Raw genomic sequence first — 18,805 nt, 5'->3', positions numbered from 1 at the left:
TACGCAGGCATGAATATATATATATACTACAGTTATATGGGAAAAAAGATCTGAAAGTAATTGAATACGTTTAGTAATGCTTCTAAGTAAGGTTTCGCAAACATGAACTTTTCTGACTTTCATTTTCAACCAAAAGATTTAAACTCTTTTACTTTTGTTTCTTGAAGTCATAGACAGTTGACAATCCAATTCCGAAAGTCTGTAACAATGTTTAGGCGATTTATATCTAAACTTTTTAATAACTCTATCTTTTCAAGCGTAGAGAGTGATTTACTTTGCACTTACTAGTACTACCACTATCGTTTACACTTCTTAGATAACATTTTTAAGGCTATAACATAGCTGAATGTCACTCATTAATAAAACTGTTAAACCGAGACAGTTACCTAGCATGTAAATAGATTTTAAATTAAAAAACCATTTGGGGCAGTTCTATATCTTCCGTTCTACTGGGCCACTTGACAAAGTTTAAATTACGTTTTTCATGGCTCCAAAGCGCGACTTAGGACATATATTAGATTTATATGTAGCACTGTTCTAATACAGATATCTAATACAGGTATTTTTGACGCAAACTTGAACTTTTCTGAAATAACATAACAATTTTTTCCCATATTTCGATTCTACAACTGAAATTGTGCCTATGTATTAAATTTTGTTATATTTGGTGAGCAATTTATGGAGAAAAATTAAAAATTCATATTGGCACTTTTTTTTTTTTTTTTTTTTTTTCAGTTTGCGCCAAGAATAATTCCCGAGGCAAACTTTTTACTTTATAGCAAACTAATTTTCCTTTTCTTTTTTCCATTGAATGCGAGAGAAGAAAAGGCCGTCGATCATATTTTTAAATAATTTTAACAAAGAGCGTTATCCACATTTGGCGTTATTATTCCTGTTAACAAATTTACCAAATTTCAAGACGCCGCAGTATATAAATTCATATATATCTTAGAAAACTTTGAATAAAAAACTCCAAATTTTTGCAGGTATACGTAGAAATGTATCTACTTTAAGATGATGGTAAAAATTTTATAGCTTATAATTCTAAATTGTTTTCGAAAAATTTACAAAAAATATTTAAAAATACAAATTTTTAAAATAAATCATAAAACATGGGCGAATGATATTTGGATTAAGTCTAAATTTCGAATTCTGGAAGGAGGAATCAAGTAAGTTTAATAAAAATAAGAGATATTAATAAATTAAATTAACACAGAGGAGCTAAAATTTTGAGAGCTAATTTTTTAAAAACTACTCGTACGATTTTTACAAAACGGAGCGGTTTGGTATAATTTGAATCGCATAATTGAAATATGGAAAAAATTGGCATGCCATTTCAGAGAAAGTCCGATTTTGTCTCAAAATAATTATATTATTAGAACAATGCTGTATATAAATCTAATACATAAGTCGCGCTTTCGAGAAATGAAAAACGCAAGTTGAATTTCGTCAATCGGTCGAGTAGAATAGGAGATACAGAACTGCCCAGCCCCGTTTTTTTTTTTGTTTTCTTTTGCAGTGTACATATAACCTGCATTAAGGGAACATATGACATAAAAATTTACAAATTTTCGAATATTCAAATTTGAGCTAAAAAATAAAGTAGACTGAGATGAATCCAATAATATATAATTTATGCATGTTTCGAAATTTTAAAAGACCGAAATCTTTAATCAAAAAGTGTAAACAAGCACCAAGTACACCAACCACCAGTTTAAAAGGGACAGATGTTTGGTGTTGTCACAATAAAGCTAGCTATATTAGCTGGTAAAAAGTATGTTTATAAACATTTTTTGTCAGAACCTGTTTTATAAGCTGTTAAAAGTGTGTTTAGAAGTCTCTCTGATATTAAAAACTACTATAAATTTCATTCATGGAAGAACCCGAATGAGTGTTTTAATAATAGATTGCATCCAGAGCACGCATACCCAAAACTGTTTTTGTGAGTGTCATCACCTTAAAATTAGGTTTGTTAGATGCAATAATACGTTTTAATGATGGTGTATAAAGGTGCATTAAAGTAATGGAATTATTAAGAATACAACCAGGATTTTATATGGTAAAGTCTTTGCAAAGAATAGATTGGGGTAGTATTCGTGAGGCCCATCTGGCTTACCAAAAGCTTTCTGCAATGGCCAGAAAGAAGCATAAATTAATAAAACAAAAACAGCTTGATGTATAAATGTCAATTTAAGATGAATATGGTGCAGGAAAATAATAAGATGATTTTTTTATAAATTATTAGTGTTTAAATGGTTTTTTTTTCAGTTTTTCTAAAAATGTGGGTTTTTTTTTTTTTTTTTTTTTTTTTTTTTAAATTTTCGGTACATTTTTCTTGAAAGCTATTCAGCCTGGAAGGTTTATATTTTCCTCAGTTGTTTACCTTAATTATTGCTTTCAAAATATGCAGGATATAAAATTTGCGATCACTCGTTTTGAATATATTAAAAGTTTAATAATATTCTTTTCTATGATTTTCAAAACATTTTACCAATTTATTTTTAATATTTTTTTAAGTAAAATGTAAAATAAAATACTGCTTTTATTCTTAAATAATATGTTTTTAAGTAAAATGTAAAATAAAATACTGCTTTTATTCTTAAATAATATGTTTTTAAACATGATGCAATATTTGAAGAAGTCTGGTGCAGTATTTTTTAAGAAAAGTGTACCGAAATAGCACACTGTCACTAAAGATTCGTCAAAGGTAAGAGAAATGAAACAGATGGTTTTTAAAAACATTAGGCTTTTTATTTATATTTTATGGGTTTAATATAATCTAAAATCTGTCTACTTTAAATGAAAAAAAAAAGAATCTAGAGTATAAGTTTATGTTTTGAAAAGTTTTACCTTAATAACTTTTGTTTCGAAATAATTGCATTTCGCCTGTCGCGATGTCACATATCCCCTTAAGTTAAGAAAAACATACTAGAGAGAAATATCAATATAAAATAAATTAATTTTGAATGTTTCTAAGTTCTATAGAACTTTAAATATGAAATTTCATAGCCATATTAAATTATCAAAATGTCATATACTGAAAAATACCTGTGAGCACTGGTATAAGGTTAGGATACGAATTATCTCCTACTTTATTCATTCCACGAAGGACGATCATTTTCAAGTTTTCGCTGAGATATCCATACGTGCGGGGCAGGTATCGAATGACAGCCTGCCTGGACATGGAATCAATGCCAAAAAGCAAAACATTGGTGAATTTTACCAAAGGTTTCCTTTTAAAATCAGAAATATTTCTTATGTGTGCTTGGATCGTATCATAAATGAAATTGCTGGCTTTACACTGAACCCGTATGAAGTCCGAGTCACCTAGAAATTGAGCTCCAGCTGTCTTGAAAGGAACCTGTAAAATGAATATTGCATAAAATGCAATTTTAAGTTTTCATCCTGTCTTTATTGTTCTGAAAGTATTAAGTATTGTTTTTCATTGTGTACTTAATTAAAAAAATGCTTCTCGTAGGAATAAAAATTTGGAACAGTCATTCTGATTTTAAAACGGATTCACATTAACTCAGATATCTATCAACTGATCTTGAATTATATTTATACAGTATTAGAGGAACTGTAGTTTTGAGATCTTATTAAAAATCAGACGTAAATGATTAGATTTAAAGTAATTATTGTAGAATTCTCGAAGTTTGAGAAAGGAATGCCAATAATATATAAATAAATAAAAGTAAAGAGTATTTAAAGAAATGATTCCTTTTATGTGTGAGACACATTTTTAATACCTCTAAGTTTAAGTAATACTTGTGAGGCTTATAGTTTAAATAATCAGATTGTTTCAAATCGGTGATCCTTTACTAGCCCTTTAAACTCAGCCTTATCTAAAGAAACATAAAGTTAATCAGAGTGCAAAAACACCAAATGAACGTCAAGGAATGCAACTGGACAAGCTGATAGGAAAACTTACTTCTTGCAATCGGGTTTAACCCTTTGAAGGCCAAAACGCACAAGACGTCCTTTCATTCAAACGGCCACAACCGCCCGAAACGGCCGAGATTGCGATGTTGTTTCTTTTTCTGTCTCCTAAAATATGCAGGAGCAAGTGCAATTCCCCCAAATGCATTGCATCAGTTTATTGCAGACAGCTTGTACTAAAAGGCTAATGGAAGCTTCTTCATTAGAAAATAAAAAGGATTTTATTTGAAATCTTCACACCTGTTTGTGAATTAATGGACGGGGAGCGGAGGAAGAGGATGGGACAGGCGTTACTTATTCTTTGCCTGTTAGTATTATGTAACTTTGCCTGTTAGTATTATGTAATACATAGGTGTTTTAATAGACAGCGTTCACGCTGATACATTAGCATTGAGATATCATTAGTGTTGAGAATGCATCTGTACCGGTAGATGGTTTTAGATTACTCTCCTTAGTATTAAGTTAGTGAGAGAATTTTAATTTCGTTAACCTATCCATTTGATTGAAGTTCCGAATACCTACGAATCAAACAATACCAATTTTCTGGCATTAATATAGTTAACTGTTTATCCCTTGTAAACTGCAACATAGGTTCCAAAGTGCTATTCGTATATGCATTATTCTAAAGATGAGAAGTGATTTTATCTTATTTACTTTCATTCCATTATTTTTATTTTTTGACTTTGATGACAAACTTTTAATTAGAGCAAAATCCGGTGGGTTAAATTTGTGAAGGGCGAAGATGCGAGCTAGAACATTACAATAAAGGCTAGAACTGTAACGCATGCTTGCTTACTTATCAGCAGTGCGTTATAAAAGAAAAGTATTTCGTAGGAAGAAAATCAACTAGTGTCGAGGACCGAGGTGAAATACGAAAGAAGCCCGGAGATGATGACTGTTTAACCCGTAGACGAATTAGAATTAATAGAACCGTGACCTACCTATGATAGAACGAATTTGTGGCAAAGAGAATGTCCGGTTAGTGAAAATGCACTTTATTTGTTCAAGAAGAAATTTTATTTTATATATGTTATAGTAAATTTGGACGAAGTTGATGCTTTTATCTTTACTCAAGCGAGGATGTTTAAGCTAAGATGCTTTCTTTTTAATGTATCATCTGTGGAGTTCTTTTTATTTTGTTAAATTAAATGTCAAGGAACCTGGTGAACTGTTAAGCGAATTATCGCTTAGTCCAAATAAGAGGAATAGTAAACTCAAGAAGAATTAATTACCGTATATTTCACTCGCAATAAGATGGGCAGTAGGCCCCTTTCTTCGAGTTTACAGCAAAGCCTCCACTTGGGCTTAAACACAAAAATCAAAAACAAGATCTAACTATAAATTAACTAAGAGATTTAGCCGAAGCTAACACAGTTCTAACGTAGTTGGCTGTTAGTTTTAAACTAGCCGGCGAACTAGTATTAAAAGGCACGTAATATACGGCCGAACGTAACAGCAGTTAAGGAGAATTAGCCCAAAGGCAAACGCGCGCTACTCAGGGTTCCTAGCTCTCTTTCTCAAAGTATATTATATATATATATATATATATATATATTAATACTATTTCTTCCCCATTTAGATTCAACACGACTCTAAAACCTCATTCTGATAGGGAGCTGTAAGTTGAAACGAGAACCGACAGGAAAGGTTACTTAAATTAAAATAACTGTTATAAAATTAAAATATACCTTATACATCTACTTTTAAAAATCTACGTTTGTGTATTAAACGCTTAGTAGTAGAAACGCTAAACGTTAAGTAGAAAAGAGTGTAACAGTAGAAAATTTGGGCTCTAAATTCAGGTCAAAATAATAGTAACTAACGTAGGCGTTTATTCATTTCCTACACAAACTAAATAACTGTAATCCTTTGAAGGGTAGTACTTTGTATACAGGAATAATATATGTTAATAATATAATAATATATGCATTAATAATATAATAATATATGCATTAATAATTGAATAATAAATGTATTTCAAAAGCAGTGTAAGTTAAATACAGCTAAAAAGATTTCTTAAGTTATCCATCCATTTTTAAGAATTCATATTTGTTTATTAAACACTCTTATGTTAATTATGTTATGGTTATTACTCTTATGTTATGGTTAGTTTAACAGAAAATTTTGGCACTAATTCAAGTCAAAATAATAGCTACTAGTATAGGTGTTTATACATTCTCTGTAAAAACTAAGTAAATGTAATCTTTTGAAGTGCAGTATCTTTATTGCATGAATAATATATGTTAAAGACTAATGCATGTCAAATGTAAGTGGAAGTTATTTAGATATTGGGTTCTTTAGATTTTGAAATAGTATGTTTGTTGAGGTGTAGTGTGTCTGAATATTTTAACTATGTAAGAATTCGGTTAAGAGTAGGAATCTGCTGAAATACTTCAGTATTACTCACTTGTTCACCCAGTATAAAGCTGGAGAGAGGGATAAATAAAATGTTCACTGGCAAAGAAGTGAATTGTGAAAGGTTATTTTTGTATGTCTATACTGTACACCTCAAACATTGTCTGCTAAACTATGTTTCCTACCATTAAACTAGAAAGAGCTGTAAGTCAATGTGAATTATGAGCAAAAAATGTTTTCCACGGATCTAAATATATGAATTTAAATGTAATGGAAAATATAAATTTAGTTATAGAATTGATGAGATTTTGTAAACGCTGGCTCAAACTGTTAGTTTTCCGAATTTAAAATCTTACCCGAGGTCATTAAGATTGTTGGTTTCGATTAGTTTAAATTCTGATGGAGACAAATGTAAAATATTTTATGATAAGTAACTAATTATGATTTAAACTTTTATCATAACTTCTTCTCCGTAGTCCTCACCAACATACAAATTAGGGTACTTTTCCGTTTCGCCGGCGCAAATCTCGCCAAGTAGACTTTGTTGGCGACAGCCTACAGTATACACATAAAAAATTTTAGTTCTAAGAATTTTTTATATTGAAGGCATAAACATATTAATAAGATTTAAAATTTTGTAAAAAAGCCAATAAATAAAGACAATAAATTTGTAAAAGGACATTAATTTAAGAATTTACAATGCTTTCATGGTTCAATATCCTGATTCGCCGGTTCGTATCGTAAACTACGCTACAAAAATATAATTTTCTCAGTAATTATCTACATTAATTTCTTAAATCTTAATTTGGAATACAATTTCTTAAATCTTAATTTGGAATACAAGTTTAAATGCAATAATTATTTCAATTCGTACGAAGAGCTTACTCAGAAATTATGTAAAACCGCAGTGCTTTTACTTCGCTAGTGCATTCTCATTAGAATTGATTAATTTTACCTTTCCTATATTTTCGCCTTCCGGTGAGCGGTGTGATTGCAGCCTAATTGACTTAATTACCGCAAATGGTCTTAGGGTTTTGTTTGATTTGTTTTGTTTTATACGGGCGCCTTCACCCCAGCGGGACCATATGATTTTAATCATATGGTCCCGCTGGGACAAGGCGGATTGGGTCTCCCTCGAATAGTTCACGAATAGTTCACGGGCGCAGCCCTTCCGCCTGGTTTGTTCAACATTATGAAGAAAAGCGGGCGCAACCCTTCCAACAACAAACGATACGAGCCGACCGTGTCCAAATAAAAACAAAATCAGTTTAACAAGCAGAAAAAATCACATTTAAAGAACGCCCCGGAAAGCCAAGCCTGGGAACCGAGTAACATAAAAATTAGCATAATGCAAAAATAACAAAATTATAAAAACGACGGTGAGAACTCTTCTCTACGAACCTCAAGACGTCACAGAATATACATAATAAAATCAAAAGAAAATTGGGTTAGTAAACTAAAAAGAATAACACGGCACATAAAAACACAAAAACATTTAAGCTGTCCCTGCACCTTTGCACACAAAGTAGTTTCCATAAATTGAACGCTTTCAGTATGTTAGTTCGATCAATCAGAGATACCGATCACATGTTTATGAGAATTGATGACTTTCATAATGTCTTGTGCAAATTTTACTCCTTTTTTATAATTTTGAATCATTTCTCTTACATTTCCGATTCCATGTAAGGCTCTCACCCCCCCCCGGTGAGTGTACAACTTTCAATAAAATAAAATGAATGCAGTCACCGGTAGTATCACATTTAAGACATAAATTTACCCTCTGGAGGTGGAATCTCTGTAAGTACATAGGAAAGCGTCCATGCCCTGTTACTAATTGATTATAGTCTTTATCGCAAAATATAGGCATATTCTTCTTAATTATTATATTTGACAAGGCCTCTGATCTTCTAGGAGACGCATTCCATTGATCAGACCAGCTTTTATACATGTGATCTTTCATTTTGCTAATTGTAACTTTTTTAGAATGTTGTAGATGACCATCAGAGATCCCATCCCCCAGGGCAGCCTTCTTTGCCAGGGAATCCACCCTCTCATTCCCAATGATACCAATATGGGCCTTTACTCAATGAATATTGATTGACATTTTATATTTTAAATTCATATAATCATTTTTAATTTTATTCATGATATCATTTTTTATGGTCCGGCCGAGAGAGGGCGACGAGTGCTGAATAGGCATCCGAGTATATATGAACTGTACATTTATAGATCAAATTGGATTTAATCCATTCCAAGGCTTTCTTTATAAATGGCGTATAGCTCTGATTGATAAACTGAATTATATTTATCCAGTATTTATTTTTGATAATGGATCTCCAAACCATAACAATGTACGACAAACACACATCCCACACCTCCCTCGAAACGGGACCCATCTGTATAAATTTCATATTCGCTGGTACACAATATATTGCAATCAAATAAAATACCATGTCTCTGTCTTGGATGAATCGAATTATTGTCAATTTGGGCAAATGCGTTGCTCTCAACCTGGATTCCATCCAGAATAAGAGAGCTTTCTATTGAATATTGTAATAGGAATTTATTGTAGAAAAATTTATAATGAATGGAGAGAGGGGGAACCCCGGCCAAAATACATGCAACTTCAGATGAAACTGTTCTAAAGCATCTAGTGATAATCAGAAGCCAGCCTCTTTGTATGGAATCAATCTTAGTTCTCAACCTGACTAGCTCCCCCGCCCGGCGGCCCCAAGCTCCGATACCGTACATAATCTTAGGTATAATAACATTGTCATACAGATTTTTCAGAATATCACTCTTGACCTGTAAAGTATTAACATTAAATTGAGTCCTGTAAAAATTTAAGATCTTGTCGGTTGCTCTATGGATATTCTTAAAATGTTCTACAAAAGTCAGTTTTTCATCCAGTGTGACACCCAGATATTTAATTGTACTATAAAATTTTATGTTTTTGTCAAGAAATTTGAGTCTTGGATTCCTTACCTTTTTCCCTTCTTTTGGGAAAAAAATTCCACAAGTTTTATTCATGTTAAATAAAATATTTTCTTCTTTAGTCCAAATTTTTAGAACGCAACCCAATTTCCTGAAATAGGACTCAATCTTATCCAAAGAAACATCATAGATTAAAAATAATAAGTCGTCTGCGTAACAATAAGTGGAAATATTAGGTATGTTTACATCCTTGAGCAAATTATTTACAATAAGACCCCAGAACAGGGGAGCGCTACAGGAGCCCTGGGGACAACCTTTATTTATGGCATATTTAATGTTGAATTCTCCAAGTTCTCCCTTGTAGACCAAATACCTGTCTCTGAAGTAATCCTTGACTGTGTCAAACATTTGACTTGAAACATCAAGTTTCTTTAATGTGTACAAAACAGAAGACCATTTTACTGTGTCGAATGCACCCTGGACATCAAACGAGACCAGGACCACATGATAAAGTATTCGTTTACATCTTATTTCTTCAACTACTTTATAAAGTGCAAGATCTGCACTTCTGCTCTTACGAAAGCCATATTGAGAGTCTGAGGTGTAATTTTTGCTATAAATAATGAATTGAAGTCTATTAGTTATCAGTTTTTCAAATAACTATCTATTAGACTAGAAGAGAAACACGCTAATGTGACAATCAAAATCGTAAAAACAACCTTGTATTTAGCGTAAGTATATTGAAACACTCAATCGATTTCGAGGGCAGCTAAAGGTCCCTCCTCATCAGGAGAAAGAAATACCTAGAAAGAAGAAAACTAAAGGGGAGGAGTCTCAGAAACACGTGGTCCTTATCAGCACTGCACGTGGTTATAACCTGATTTTTAATCAGAGTTACACTGGCCGCCTACTTTTACTGAGCCAGGCTATCTGATCAAACATGTAACACAAAGGACAAAGAATTAGCGAAGTTAAAAATAGGGAGCGAGGGGCAACTGCACCTTCACGCTCAAAATCTGAACTTCGAATAATGGAAAGCAACCACTGAAAGGATTTTTATACCCTCTGGTAGTACCAAACGCGAGGAGGTAACGCCATCTATCGGCAAAAATAGTAACTGAATTAAGATAGTAGAATTTTAAAGGCATTAGAAAGGACTGGATTGGACTTAAAATCATTAACTAAACATGCTAAATCTTTGTGAATATGAAAAGCCGCAAGAAAATCCAATTCACCTATGGAAGAAGCCTTTTGGATAATTTTTGCAGACCCAAAGTCAAAATTATGGTTAAATGTCCAACTATGATACGCTATTGAAGACTTGTTAATTTCGCCTTTTCTGAAATAAGATTCATGTTCCTTGATACGAAACTTCAACGCTCTTTTTGTTTGGCCAATATATCTTAAACCACACTGACACGATATACTATATATTCCCCAAGAATTCAACACAGAAGCTATAATTTTACATTTAAATTATAATTGGACATTTAACCATAATTTTTGACTTTGGGTCTGCAAAAATTATCCAAAAGGCTTCTTCCATAGGTGAATTGGATTTTCTTGAGGCTTTCATTATTCACAAAGATTTAGCATGTTTAGTTAATGATTTTAAGTCCAATCCAGTCCTTCCTAAAGCCTTTAAAATTCTACTATCTTAATTCAGTTACTATTTTTGCCGATAGATGGCGTTACCTCCTCGCGTTTGGTACTACCAGAGGGTATAAAAATCCGTTCAGTGGTTGCTTTCCATTATTCGAAGTTCAGATTTTGAGCGTGAAGGTGCAGTTGCCCCTCGCTCCCTATTTTTAGCTTCGCTAATTCTTTGTCCTTTGTGTTACATGTTTGATAAGATAGCCTAGCTCAGTAAAAGTAGGCGGCCAGTGTAACTCTGATTAAAAATCCGGTTATAACCACGTGCAGTGCTGATAAGGACCACGTGTTTCTGAGACGTCTTCCCCTTTTATTTTTCTTCTTTCTAGGTATTTCTTTCTCCTGATGAGGAGGGACCTTTAGCTGCCCTCGAAATCGATTGAGTGTTTCAATATACTTACGCTAAATACAAGGTTGTTTTTACGATTTTAACTATCTATTAGTTATCAGTTTTTCAAGTAACTAAAGTAAAACGGTCTTAGGGCATTAAATTTTACTATCTTTTGTAAAAATTCTATGTATGCGAGTATTGAAGGAAACAATCAATCTGATAAGAAATGGCTGCGACTTGTTTTGAAAATGAAGCGTAAAAGGTTACCAACGCAGATATTCTGGTTTGGCATCAGTTGTACCATTATTGGCAACTTTATCGTTTGCGCCGGCAAAATGGAAAAGTACCCAAATTAGCTTTTAGCACATTTAACTCAAGGGTTTTGAATGTTTTTGTATTACAGCGCAGTGCTGTCTACGCTGTATCCCCGGCTCTGCCAATGAATACCTCCGGGTTTATCCATTTCGCTAGCCGACGTTAAAATCGCGCTTTAAACTATTGAGACAGCTTAAGCAGACCCCTTTATGCAGTTTTTTACTACGTTACCTTGAATTTGAAACTTCAGCCAATGTTATTTAAGGTACCCTTAGTGGTGCTGTTTTGATTGTAAACATAAATGGTGCCTTCTGTTTAATTTCAAGAGTTAAATAAAAATATTATTTACAAAATTCTTAATAATTTATCATAATTTTCAGGGGGAGCGAAAACTTTTTGTCAGTCTAATGTGGTCTGAAGGACTTTGATTTAATTTCTAGGCGCTAAGACCCTGTATATTTTGATGCACTTACTTTTAATTGTGTAATAACAAAATTATGCAAATAATTCATACAAATAAAGTTACATAAATTTAGGAATTTAAAATAGTAAATTTATTTAAATGATTTATGAAAAGGGTTTCTTTTCCGTCGTGCGGTGGCTGAAACGCTGACTTAGTAATTGGAAGCAAAGAACATTATCAATTAAAACTCAAAAATTTAACACACATCATTGTCTTTTAATTCTAATATAATTTTATATATTTTACTGCATATAGTTAAAAATAAGATTATGTATTATAAAATAATCATAAAATCCTCAGTAAAACCGAACTCAAGTTTTGACATTCAGAATAGATCTTTTGCTGCGAGTTAAATGCTAATCTGCCATTTAAAACGTCTTATGCAAAACTGACACTCTAAAAATAATTTTACGCAAGTGCCCGCAGTTCGATTAAAAAAATATATATCTATATAGTATATATATATTTTTTAAAAAATATATATCTATCTAAATATATTAAAAAATATATATCTATATAGTATATATATATTTTTTTAATTTGTAATCCAGTCGGCTTCCCTAACCATTGTACCGTCTGGGCGACGAAAATAATATATTAGCCTTGTGCTACTACAAGGGCCAGAAGTGGTCACTATTTCATTATGGAAGCATCTAATAGGTGATCTGCGGTACCTCCTTTTGAAGGGACGGACAGTTACAACAATGCCTTCTCCGGAATTCGAACCCCAGCCCATCTTTACGGCAGTCAGTGTCACTAACCACTATACCGGTTGGGCGGATCTTTATTATATACAGGGTGTTTCATAGATCATGGTAGAAACTTGGAGGGGTGGTGAAGCGTACTAAAACATGCATTTTTTATAGGAATGTAGGGTCTAAACTGACAGGTTAAGGGAAGAACGGAAAAAAAAAAAAAAAAAAACACCGACACGAAAGGAAAATTTGTTTATGTACAATATCAACGCAAAGTGCTTATTTGTAGCAATACAGTATTCACAATAAATGTTCAAAATTGCGACCACCAGCAGTAATACATGCTTGGTAACGTCGCAGAAGGGATTGACGACCATTTTGAAAAACGACAGGCATTTCGCGCACGCTTTCAGCCGCAATGGATAGTCGTGCAACGAGGTCCTCCAGTGAGTCAACGGGAGTCTCGTAAATGATGCTCTTCAAATGGCCCCATAAAAAATTCCACGCTGGATAAATCTGGCGAACGGGTGGCCATTGAACGGGTTCGCCCTGCGGCCAATCCATCGGCCCGGAAATGTCCCATCCAAGTAATTGCGGACCCGCACGTAGTTATGGGCTGGTGCACCATTATGCTGGAACCACATGCGATCACGAACGACAGCCGGAACATCCTGCAGCGATTCCGGTAGCACCTTTTGCAGAAAAATATGATAATATAAACCATTTGTACGTGCAGGTAAGAGGTATGGGCCTATGAGGTAGTCGTTAACAACATCCGCCCACACTTTCATGGAGAAGCGGGTTTGAGATGCATATGGACGTGTGCCGTGTGGATTATGAGTTGCCCACACGTGCATGTTGTGGCTGTTAAAGATGCCATCTTGTGAGAAAGTTGCCTCGTCCGTGAATAGCACATCCGATGGGAAATCCGCCTGTGCTGCACACTTCTGCAAGAACCAATGTCAGAAATGAACTCGAAGAGGGTAATCTGTCTCTTGCAAGGCTTGGCAAATGGTATGGGTGCAAACCATTTTCATGAAATACTCTCCAAACGGTGGAATGACTCAGCTGCAGACGATGTACAATAACTCTTGTACTTGTGTGAGGTGATTCAATGAGAGGTTGTCGTGCACTTCTTCTTCCACTCCTAGTATCATTGGTGGCTTCAAATGATCCGTTTTCGCACAGAGACCGATGCAACCTCTCGACCATTGTGTGCTTCGGCATACCCCTATTCGGAAACCGTTCCTGGTACAACCGTAGCGCTGCGCTGCCGTTCCCGTTAGCAGCACCATACATGAGATGCATGTCAGCTTTTCCCCTGCGCGTAAACTCACCCATCACGTTCGACATCAGAGTTGCGAATGATCCTCTGATGCATCGGATCGTGGTTTGTCGGGCTCACTACCGTCTTCTACCGCTGCATTGCCAGCCAATCACAGGTGCAGTTCCTATTACTGTTAGTGTTCCCGTTTTTCAACATTTATTGTGAATACTGTATTCCTGCAAAGAAGCACTTTGCGTTGATTTTGTACATAAACACATTTTCTTCTCGTGTCGTTCTTTTTGCGTTCCTGCCTTAACCCGTCACTTTAGACTCTACATTCCTATGCAAAAAAATGCATGTTTTAGTACGCTCCACCACCCCTCCAAGTTTGTTCCATGATCTATGAAACACCCTGTATAAACTCAGTAATTCCCTAGAAATACCCTGTAAAACTCAGTAATGATTTATATAACATGAAACAAAACAATATTTGAAAGTAAAAAGGGTAGGGAATGTAATGCATTATCACCTTATTTCCGAATACCACCGAATCATCATTCTCAGCATTAGGTTCTCCTCTGTAGACAGATGACCAATAACATTCCAACGATTCGTGAATCCTATTGCTTGGCATCTGGATGTCAGATTTATTGTACCTAAGTTTGCCGTTGTTATCGATGTACGTCAATTGTGGTTTACTGTGCTTGCAAAATACCGATCTTTGGCGTCCAATGTAGCCCCATATGGAAGGATCAAAAGGATGTATTCGTGGTAGCAAGCATTTCATATCTGAGCTTTGTGGTTCTTCAGAATCCATATCGTAGTGGAAATAAGGATGTTTCTGCACAAACGATGGCGGGAGTTTGTTCAGGAATTTGAGTGGACCATATTCTAGTGTAGGAGAAGATACAGGAATTACTGCAGGAGATAATATTGGAAATGATAGAGATGGCAGAAAAGACAGAGTAGAAGACGGTACAAGATTATCAAAGAATTTAGTTTTACTTTCACCTTTATTCAATAAAATGAAGACTGCATATAATGTAACCCAAATCACGAGAAGTAACAGGATTCCTTGTATGAATCGCAGCGGTAAATGGAGACGAATCATACCGTAGTGTTTCTTCAGATATACCTGAAAAGACATTGAAATGTAAAATGAATGTTCTCTGTCTCGTTTCCAAACTATTTAACACCTTTGATGGTTAATTTACAAGTGAACATAAAGACTATGAGCATGTTGTGCTTCCAAAATCTTGAAAACAGACTTTGCTGAAGTAACTTTTAAATATGATACATTTTATTAAAAAAGTATTATTTTAAAATATGCGTATTTTGTTAAAAATGTAAGAGACATTAAGTGAAGCACTGGCGCCCTCTATAAAGAACGAGGACACCAACGCCAGCAAAACGCAAGTGGGGGGGGGGTAAATAGTAAAACGGACTGCGCGGAAACAATTACGATTATGGTACTGTTATTCAAAATGGATCATGCTCTGAATGGTTTAAAAAGTAAGCAAAAAATTTTTAGAACAGTTTTGTAAGTTACATGAACGATACAGCTGTACTAAATTACTCTTAATAAAAACGTTTAAAAACAATAGTTTATTTGATGTTTTTCGCCGAATAATAAAAGAAAAGAACCCACAATCATCGGTCACGACACATTAAAAATTTCTACAGAGATGTACTAAAAGGGTTGGACTTGAAATATAAAGTTTAATAAATAGATACGTCATAAAACTTACTTTTTTACTTATCTAGGGACCATGACATCATATCGCATTTGGCAAAATGGTTTGTTTCCGAACGTTTTCACTACATGGCATCTCTGGTGCATCAAGAAGACCTTTCCCTCCCTCGTGCCTTAGTTAACCAACTATATTAGTTGGCTGATTGAGGTTGATCATATGGAGAGGAAACACTGAAGGACTATCTGCCAAAAGAAAGGGACGTGACGCTTTTTAGGTAGTCTCTTACGTTAGGATAGGTAAGATTAGGTTATTTGGACATGGTAAGGCACATCAGAGTTAGCTGCTTAAAGAGACGATGCCTTCGTAAAGGACATTCTAAAGAAAACTGGCTTGAATTCACTGTACATATGGGGAGGGGATACCGAAAATTAAACATGCAGCCAATCCGTTCCTTGGTTTCGACCCGTTGAGTTAACTCTTTGGCGGTCAAAACACCCGAGACAACCTACCATTCAAACAACCACAATCGCCTGAAACAGCTGAAATTAAGATGTTGCTTTTTTCCCTCCCCCTAAAGTATGCAGTAATAGGTGCAGTTTCCCCTAATGCATTGTATCAGCTTCTTTCAGACCGATTGTCCTAAAAGGCTAACTAAGCTTCTTAGTTAGGAGGTAGAAAGGATGTGATTTGAAATCTTCCCCTCTTTGTGCCTTAATAGACGGGGAGAGGAGAAAACTGACGGAATGAATGATGGATGGGGAAGGGCGTTTGTGTATTTTATACATACACGATAACATAGGCTTCGGTTTTCTAAAGGTTAAATATTCAGCTCTTGGTGAAACCTGTGGTAAATTTCCGCTAGCTATGGCGTCCTTCTGAGCTAATCAAGGTCAAACAGATAACACAATTTTTCGCGATTACAATACTTCTTTTATTTCGTACAAGGAAGTAAAAATCCGTGAGTGTTTCCCTTCCAATAGTCAGACAGTCCTCGCTTGGTTTAACATTAACGACTAAATTATTAAAACGAAGAATGATCAGTTTCTTAAACTTTGATTGATGTTTCTTCAGTTAGTTGTATTTACGAAATCAGAGCTAATTTATAATATCTTGAATTACTCGATTAGGACTTAAGATAATTTAATTTATTGCAATGAAATTTATAAAAAGAATTTGAAAAATTATTATTTTATGCATTTTTCGGCTATGTGTTTGCAAACACCCCAGTATTTTTGGGAGATATTATGATATTTTTTTGCATCAGTAATCTGTCCTTAGAAGGTTTCAAAATGTTTCGCCAAATGTTTTACCTGTAAATATTGGTATATATTTCTTGTTAATTGACGTAAAAATAAAAAAATAACAAACACAAAAAATAAAAATAGACAACAAATACAAAATGTTTAAATCTGAAAACGTCAGATTACACTTTAACACCTCGTAATATTTACACTGAAACATAAATTAATAATATTCACTATGTAAATTTTAAAAAATCAGAAAAATATAAGGAAAATTTCAAAATAATAAAATATAAGATTATGAAGTAATCATGATCTAATCTTCATGATTTCGGTTTATCGCCTAAAATAATTTTAATCTATGCAGTTAAGATAAATTGACCATTTTAAGGATTCGTCTTTGAAGAATTCTGAGAGAATTCTGATATAGAGTATAAAATCTCACAAATTTATATGAGCTATTCAAAATGATAAAGCCAATGATAGAAAACATTTGCTATTATATTGTTTCATTGTAAATTAACGCAATGTGCAATAGACACATACGCACTTGTTTGTGTGGAATGTGTGATGTGGTTGTTTGTGTGGTTTGTGTGAGTACTATAGTATTTGCTAATATGCGCAGGTTTCTTTAAAGAGTATGAAGACTTTTGTGAGATACCTTTTCTGTTACGTTTTTATTACTGATTTCCCAAAATAAAATTTTTCCGGAAAAAAGTTTAATATGTTCATAAAATAATTAATGTAGTCTTGCTAAGAGAAATTTATAGATATTATTAAAAATTTTTCATTGCAAAATAGTAATAAATATTAAAGAATAATAAAGACAAGACTATGTCACTGAAACTCGTAACTGTACGAACACTTTCGGTAGCCACTGTATATATAAAACATTTTCTAATTTACACTTACATGCATAAAATACATCTAGGAGATAAATATTTTCGTTAAAATGTATTAAATTTCGGGAGCATATTAAAAATATATAATTACCTAATGAATATAATACAGATAATAGATACAAATGTAGCAAAGACGAGATCGTTTACATTACGCTGAAAATCTTAGTTAAAGCATGTTCTTTAGATTTCAGTGCTGCCATACTGCATTTGCAAAATTCAACGAAGCTAAATCGCACATTGTTATAATTTAACTGCTGTAAAGATAAATAAGGTAAAAAAAAAAAAAAAAATCTGAAATGTTTCAGATTTTAAATTACGTCCAAAGGGGCGTTTTTTAACATTTTGTGTGTTACCTTTCTTTATTAAATATCATGTTCCTCGCACTTAAACCATAAGATCCAGTGCAACAGCAATATCGCAAAATAGTTTTAAAACGAGCATATCTTTAGAATTTCCGATACAGAGACTCACGCGCTGGAGATAAAAATGTTTTTTCAGCACAACGTTGCCATTGCTCGCTTTGAAATCCTTGAGTTTGTTAATCAAAAATTCGTCAAAGTTTTAAAAAATAGGAAATCGATCATAAAACAAATTTCAAATTTCAAATTTGGTCTTCCACGTGCTCATATTCGTTGGAGGATTACGTTATTCAAAATTCGATGACTCTATGTACCTTGTTTTATCACAATACGAGAAATATACATACATTTATGCAGATTTTTCATTATTTAATTTCTTCAAATATAATGCAGGACTCTAACATTTTGTGGCAACAGTTTGAAAAGTGAACCGACATTTATGAGTCCGACGCAAAATGCCAAAACGAAACTAATAGTCCTTCGGGATTCAAATCCCTTTGGACTAAATATATCTTTAAAACAAGATATCTAACGTAAAACTGACTATAGAATTTTGTCAAATGAGAAATATATTGAATACACACACTTGTCAAACGCATGTATTTTATTTTAATGAAAGAAATGCAAAAACACATATCAGATGATCATTAGTTTTCA

General features: G+C 33.6%; 1 protein-coding gene across 2 annotated transcripts in view; it reads right to left on the bottom strand.

Annotated features, from left to right (window-relative positions):
• The window catches only part of LOC118196175 (uncharacterized), a 35,224-nt gene extending 17,276 nt beyond the window's left edge, over positions 1-17,948 (bottom strand). Inside the window, exons 1-4 of one of the 2 annotated variants that reach the window (XM_035367590.2) lie at positions 17,881-17,948; positions 14,964-15,087; positions 14,482-14,843; positions 3,049-3,361 (exon numbers count right to left, since the gene is read on the bottom strand). In XM_035367590.2, coding sequence (XP_035223481.1) covers positions 3,049-3,361; positions 14,482-14,843; positions 14,964-15,063 — 775 coding nt within the window. In that variant the 5' untranslated portion in view covers positions 15,064-15,087; positions 17,881-17,948. Of the gene's footprint in view, positions 1-3,048; positions 3,362-14,481; positions 15,088-17,880 lie in introns of both variants that reach the window. The other variant, XM_035367589.2, reaches the window with a different exon arrangement.
• Between the last annotated feature and the right edge of the window lie 857 nt (positions 17,949-18,805).

Source organism: Stegodyphus dumicola, chromosome 6 (genome assembly GCF_044657685.1).
Source record: "Stegodyphus dumicola isolate Sdum_Otavi_A_Nest chromosome 6, ASM4465768v1".
Lineage (NCBI taxonomy): Eukaryota > Metazoa > Arthropoda > Arachnida > Araneae > Eresidae > Stegodyphus > Stegodyphus dumicola.
This window is presented reverse-complemented; position numbering and strand designations above follow the sequence as displayed.